The 6,957-nt window shown below is 44.3% G+C and overlaps 1 protein-coding gene across 1 annotated transcript in view; it reads right to left on the bottom strand.

Annotated features, from left to right (window-relative positions):
• Positions 1-6,957, bottom strand: part of LOC106815738 (conserved oligomeric Golgi complex subunit 3-like) — a 26,375-nt gene that overhangs the window by 14,697 nt on the left and 4,721 nt on the right. The window contains exons 7-13 of the mRNA XM_014820246.1: positions 6,209-6,298; positions 5,829-5,949; positions 5,353-5,435; positions 4,209-4,300; positions 3,854-3,959; positions 3,374-3,407; positions 3,038-3,198 (exon numbers count right to left, since the gene is read on the bottom strand). Coding sequence (XP_014675732.1) covers positions 3,038-3,198; positions 3,374-3,407; positions 3,854-3,959; positions 4,209-4,300; positions 5,353-5,435; positions 5,829-5,949; positions 6,209-6,298 — 687 coding nt within the window. The remainder of the gene's footprint in view (positions 1-3,037; positions 3,199-3,373; positions 3,408-3,853; positions 3,960-4,208; positions 4,301-5,352; positions 5,436-5,828; positions 5,950-6,208; positions 6,299-6,957) is intronic.

Below are 6,957 nucleotides of genomic sequence, written 5' to 3'. Positions count from 1 at the left end.
CTTGAAACTTATCGTTTGAAGCTATGCGGTGGAGGGCTACGCGCGTCTACCGGAGGATACATAATTGAGGCGTGTATGGGTAAGAACTATCGGTGGCGCGTTCGTGAAGGCTACGCTCTAAGGCCTGGAAAACAATGAGGTGTATTAAACTATGTGAAGCTTATACTTCTACGAAACAATGGTGTATTAAACTATGTGAGCTACGCGTCTACGCGGAAACCAATGATGTATTAAAAACTATGTGAAGCTACGCTCTACCGGGAAAGCAATGATGTATTAAACTATGTGAAGCTATAGTTCTACCGGAAAACAATGATGTATTATTAAAGACTATGTGAAGCTGAGCTCTTACCGGAAACAATGATGTATTAAACTATGTGAAGCTACGCCTGCTACCGGAAACAATGACTGGTATTAAACTATGTGAAGCTATAGTCTACCGGAACCAATGATGTAATATAAACTATGGTGAAGCTAGATAGCGATCTACCGGAAAACAATCGATTGTATTAAAGACTATGTGAAGCTTACGCTCTACCGGCAAACAATGAGTGTATTAAACTATGTGAAGGGCTGATACTCTACGTGAAACCAGATGATGTATTAAACTATTTGCTGAAGCCTGATGACTCTACGCGCGACAATTGATATGTTAGTTAAACTATTGTGAAGCTATACTCTACCGAGAAACAGATGGAATTGTCATTAAACTATGTGATGCTAGTACTTACCGCGGAAACGAATGATGGTATTAAACTTATGTGAAGCCTCTGTAGCTGCTAGACCGGAAACATAATGTAATTTAAACTATTGTGAAGCTTACGCGGTTACGGCGAAACAATGATGTATATTAAACTATGTGAAGCTACGCGTCTGAGCCGAAGAAACAAGTGATTGTATTTAAACTATGTGAAGCTGATACTCTGACGGAAAACAATGATTGTAAAAAATTAAAATATGTGGAAGCTACGCCTCTGACCGGGAAACAGGATGATGTATTAACTATGTGAAGCTACGGCTCTGAGCCGGAAAACAATGATGCTGATTAAACTATGTGAAGGCGTATACTCCTACCGGAAACATGATGTTATTTAAAACTATGGTGGAAGCTACGCTCTACCGCCGAAACAGATGATGTATTAAATATTGATGAGAGCGTCGCCTCTACCGAAGAACAATGAGTGTATTAACTAGTGAAGCTTATTAGGTCTACCCGGGAACAATGAGTGTATTGTTTAAATATGTTGCAAGCTACAGCGGTCACCGGAAACATATTGGATGCTATTAAACTATTGTGAAGCTACGCTCTACCGAGAAACAGATGATGTTATTAAAACTATGTGAAGCTATGACTCGTACCGGAAACAATGATGTATTAATGACTATGTTGAAGCTAGCGCTCTTACCGGAAAACAATGATGTATTAAACTATGTGAAGCTACGCGTCTACCGAAAACAATGATGGTTTTTTTTTCTATTAAGACTATGTGAAGCGTTTAGTCTTACCGGAAGACAATGGAGTGTATTAAACTATTGTGAAGCTACGGCTTCTACCGGAAACAATGATGTATGTAAACTATGTGAAAGCTAGCGGCTCGTACGGAAGACAATGATGTATAGAACTTATTGTGAAGCTAGTAGTACGGAAACAATGGATCTATGTAAACGTATGTGAAAAGCGTTGATGTACTCTTACCGGAAACAATGGATGTATTATAACTATGTGAAGCTCGCGTCTACCGGAAACAATGATGTATTAAAGTATGTGAAGCTATACTCTACCTGCGGAACAATGATGCTTTAACTATGTGAAGCTTATTACTCTACCGGAACATGATGTGTATTGAAACTATGTGAAAGCTATACTCGTACCGGAAGACAATTGATTGTATTAAAGCTATGTGAAGCTATGAGTCTGACCGGGAAAACAATGAGTGTAGTTAAACGTGACGGGTGTGCAAGCTACGCGGCTCTACCGGGAACAATGATGTACTTAAACTATTGTGAAGCGTATACTCTGACGGGGGAACAATGATGTATTAAAGCTATGTGAAGCTAGTCGCTCTAACGGGAACAATGAGATGTATATAAACTATGGTGAAGCTTACGGTCTAGCCGAAAACAATGATGTATTAAACTATGTGAAGCGTATTTACTCTACGGAAACAATGGATGTATTAAACTACTGTGAAGGCCTTATACGTCTACCGGGAAACAATAATGTAGTTAAACATGTGAAGCTACGCTCTAGCGGAAACCAATGGATGTATTAAAACTGTGTGGAAAAGCTTATAGTCTACCGGAGAACAATGACTGTATTAAACTATGTGAAGCTATACTCTACCGGGAAACAATATGTATTAATTTCTATGGTGAAGCTACGCTCTACCGGCAAACAATGATGTATTGTAAACTATGGGTGAAGCGTATAGTCTACGCGGGAAGACAATGATGGTAGTGTAAACTATGTGAAGCTATAGCCGTCTACCGCGAGAACAATGGATGTATTAAACTATGTGAAGCTACGCTCTACCGAAAACAAGACGCGACACTATGCTCTACACGAGGGAAATAATCACACGCGAGCATGACGATAATGAGTGGTGCAGGACTCTGACAGTATTACACTTTGCGGGATACAGATATTCGGGGGCACCTGGGTTCACCACGGCGGTTTATGGCTGTGGATATCATCCTATTGTTAATGAGCCCACGGCAGGTAAGGAGGACAAACGCGGTAAGTAAGTAAAGAGGACAACCACAACACTTGTCCTCATTGGTGCTGTGATGAAATTCGAGCCCCGCCTCACAATCCTGTGTGCGACCTTGACGGGGTAATCGTGACCTTGGCGGGGTAATCGTGACCTTGACGGGGTAATCGTGACCTTGGCGGGGTAATCGTGACCTTGACGGGGTAATCGTGACCTTGGCGGGGTAGTCGTGATCTTGACGGGGTAATCGTGACCTTGGCGGGGAAGAGTGACCTTGACGGGGAAGCGTGACCTTGACGGGGTGGGTAGTCGTGACCTTGACTCACCTCCATCATCTGCAGCTTCTCGGGGTAGGCGAGGTCTCCCGGAGCGGGTCGGTAGCCGAGTATGTCTGTGCGCATGTACATGTGCGTGCGGTAGACGAGTCGCTCCTGTACGTCCTCCAGCAGCTGCTGCGCCGTCGTCGCAAACGCACGCAGCTCCACCGCTGCAACACGAAACACGCGTCATTCCACCGATGCAACGCGAGACGCGTGCGTCACGCCACCGATGCTACGCGAGACAATACTATAATAACATAGGGTACGATATATAAGGGGTGTTATTATGATAAATCTAGGTTTATTCACAGCGTAGATAAGTCAGCGTATGCATCTACTTACGATTGTTTTGTACGTGTTCCTCCAGCATCTCAACCTAATCAAACATCGCACAGAAGAAACTCGGGTAAGAATTATAAAAAAAAACATACAGAGTTTTGCATCTTAAGTGAAGGCAATGGCATCTTAATAAACTCAGCAATGTAACGACATGTTGACGACTAACGACGGTAGAGCATTGAGGTGGTAAAGCTATCCACCATTCATCACGCGTGAAATCCGACAACTGACTACCCGTTATGTAAGTACGTACGGAACGATGCGCGTTCATGAACATAGCCGTAGATAAACAACTGCTGCCTGCATCAACGAGAGCTTGTCTTGAGCTCGCGTCTCATGCGTGTCTCACTCGAGCGTGACTTGATTCAGCCCGACGTCTGACGTAATGTCTCATGTGTGCTTCACACGTGACTCACAAGACGTCTCATGCAGACACGCGTCTCGCGTAACATTACGCACGCGTCTCACACACACGCGTCTCACCTTCAGTATGCTGCACAGCTCCGCGAGTGTTTCCAGGTGAATGACGTGGATTATGAACGGTCTCAGAACGTCGTACAGAGTCCAACACAGCTTCTCCAGGAACACGCTGCAACAATTAATTATTTAATTAATTAATCAACCCGTCTGTTAATTAATAGAGGTGGCGAACCGACTGACTGCCAATTGCAATTTGGCAACAAAACATTGCCAAAAAAATTTGTAATCAACAGAATCAGATGACGCCGTTATCACGACAACGCATCACCATGTCGGCGTGGCGACAGACCCGCGATGCTGTCATGACGACGCGATGCCGTGTTGTCGTGACGACGCCCCGCCGCTCGTCGCTACTTACTCCAGCTGCGACGTCGGCTTGGAGAAGAAGTGGAAGAACAGTTGGCTCTCATCCTCGCAGACGTGGACCAGGAAGGCACAGCCGCTCCTCACCTGTAAGTCAGGAGGCACGCAGTATCAGTCACGATGCAACACCATACAACACCATACAACACTAGTGTTGTCAATCGGTTGTAATTTCGTAATCGATCATCGGTTGGACCCAAGTAACCGATGATCGGTTACAATCGTGTGTAAGGCTGTGTGTCTGCATAGGTTATGGTGATGTTGCGTGTAAGGCTGTGTGTCTGCATAGGTTATGGTGATGTTGCGTGTAAGGCTGTGTGCGGGTCTGTGTTACATACACGTAGGTTGACACGCTTGTGTTATCCGGTGGCTATAATATTTAGTATCTTGTTATTCTATAATAGCTTGTTACACGGAAACGGTAATTTATATCGTGCGAAAGTAAAACCTATGTCGTGATTGTATACGTGCGTCGCGACGGTAGGTAAACGCGCGTCGCGACGGTAGGTAAACGTGAGGTTGAATCTTGCGTTGCTGCACGCACGCGTGAGGTAATACAGTGTTGATGTAGACGCCATGTCAGCGTCTCGTTCGAGTGTAACACATCATGATGTCACCTGCTGCCACCTATGGTGACGTCACATCCTGATGAAGATTTCCCGAAGGGAGATCGAAAATTATTTCGATAGTAAGTTAATTTCTTGGATTTAACACAAGATAAATATGAATTCATCATGTGTCTCGTTGCTTCTAGTTCACGCTGACGGGTCACAGTAACAAGGTGATGGCGGCGAAGTTTCTTCACGGATCATCACAGATGGTGTCCGGCAGTCACGACCGCACGCTCAAGCTGTGGGACCTGAAGAAGAGCTGCGCATGTAAGTCCTAATCAGCGCATCCGTCCTCTCTCTCTCTCTCTATCTCTCTCTCTCTCTCTCTCTTTATAGCTACACGAGCGTAGCAGCGTATAGCTACACGACGACAGCTAGAAAGCAATATAACTCTCTGATGGCGACTACTGATGGCATGAATGCAAAACTATTCTGATGCAGAATTAGCTTAACTTCCACCATCGTTAGAAATGGAATCTTCGACAACGTCAATAACGGTTACGCAATTACAAGCAACGTTTTACTTACCTCTACTAAAAACTCTAAGAGTGCATTATTGGTGTTTAGCGCAAACATCTGTGTTTTCTTGTGTAGCAAACCAAAGGCCAAATCTGTAAAAGAAATACATCACAGCATATCACTAAATATGAGTGCTACTCTAAATGCTTGCTATATACAGATATAACCACACAATAGTGGTCTAACCACGTAAGCCATTTCATGACCTCATGTAAAATGATAGCCACGTGTCAATTAAACAGAAATATCTGAGCTATCTAATCACTAACCCTAATCCTAACCCTAACCCTAATCACTATTGCAATTTTCGTAGAGCCTAACCTCTCTTTGAATTTAATGAATAAGAATCGACCTACTAAAAATATCGTTGCAACCGATTCTGTTGGAAACGCTTTTTTGGGGTATTCTTTAGTAAGTAACGAAACTAACGACTTGACAACGTGGGTGGGGCGCGTACCTAGGTGTCAACAACAACAAGGTCTAACCTTTAATCTTGCTGAAATCTAACTTCATCTCACGGACGGCAAAGTCGACGTGGAACGGAGCGATCTGTTCCCGCAGAATCAGCAGGTGTTTGATGAGAAACAACTGACCATCCGTTTTCGTCTGTAAGGCAACGATTGTAGCATATAGTACACCAAAGTTACAATAACAATATACCAACACAGCTACAATAACACTATAATAATGCAGTTACAATAATAATACACCAACACGATTACAATTACAGTACACTAACATCGCTACAATTACAGTACACTAACACAGCTACAATTACAGTTCACCAGCACAGTACTACGATGACAGATAAATTAATGCATCAAAAGGTAAAACCGACATTACAGTATAATCGCGCTCACAGTACCTTGCGCTGGTTAATAAGCTGTGAGGCAGTGATCAACGACTCTATGCACAAGTGCAACACTTCTTGAGATAGACTCTGAAATATCGAATTCTGAAAACAGGATAAAAAAAGATTAATGAAAAAACAATAAGCCAATAGAACAATGAATACTAACGATCAATCTGCCTGCGCGAGTTAACTTTGATACTGCGCGCTGTTTGATATCGTTACTACACTGGTGAAGCTAGACCAGTTTATACGCGTTCCAACACTCATTGCCAAAATGTCGACTTAGTGGCACTTTGGCGCTAAGCATCGTTTTCGGAACCTCCCGTCGCGCCACCGATTGGCCAGAGTCGCGCGACATTTGTGCTGACGTTAACGTACAAAATCTTTCGGAATAAAACTTTAACGTGCGATGCGATCGCGTCTAGTCCCCAGCGCGGCGGCGGCGGGGGCGGTGGTGACTTACGTCGAGGCATCGGTAGAGCTTGGAGAGACAGACGAGGGTTCGCCGCACGGTGGGATACCACATGCCGTGCAGGTCTGCCGGACTCATCGTCACAGCAGCAGCAGCAGCAGCGTCTATGTCAGAGCAAGAACACAGCGAGTGTTAACACAGACACACCCGATCACAGCAGCAGCAGCAGCAGCAGCAGCGTCTATGTCAGAGCAAGAACACAGCGAGTGTTAACACAGACACATCCGATCACAGCAGCAGCAGCAGCAGCAGCAGCGTCTATGTCAGAGCAAGAACGCAGCGAGTGATT

This window comes from Priapulus caudatus, unplaced genomic scaffold (genome assembly GCF_000485595.1).
Source record: "Priapulus caudatus unplaced genomic scaffold, Priapulus_caudatus-5.0.1 Scaffold1190, whole genome shotgun sequence".
In the NCBI taxonomy this organism is placed as follows: Eukaryota; Metazoa; Priapulida; class Priapulimorpha; order Priapulimorphida; family Priapulidae; genus Priapulus; species Priapulus caudatus.
The sequence above is the reverse complement of the archived record's forward strand: the minus strand, read 5'-3'. Positions and strand labels throughout refer to the sequence as shown.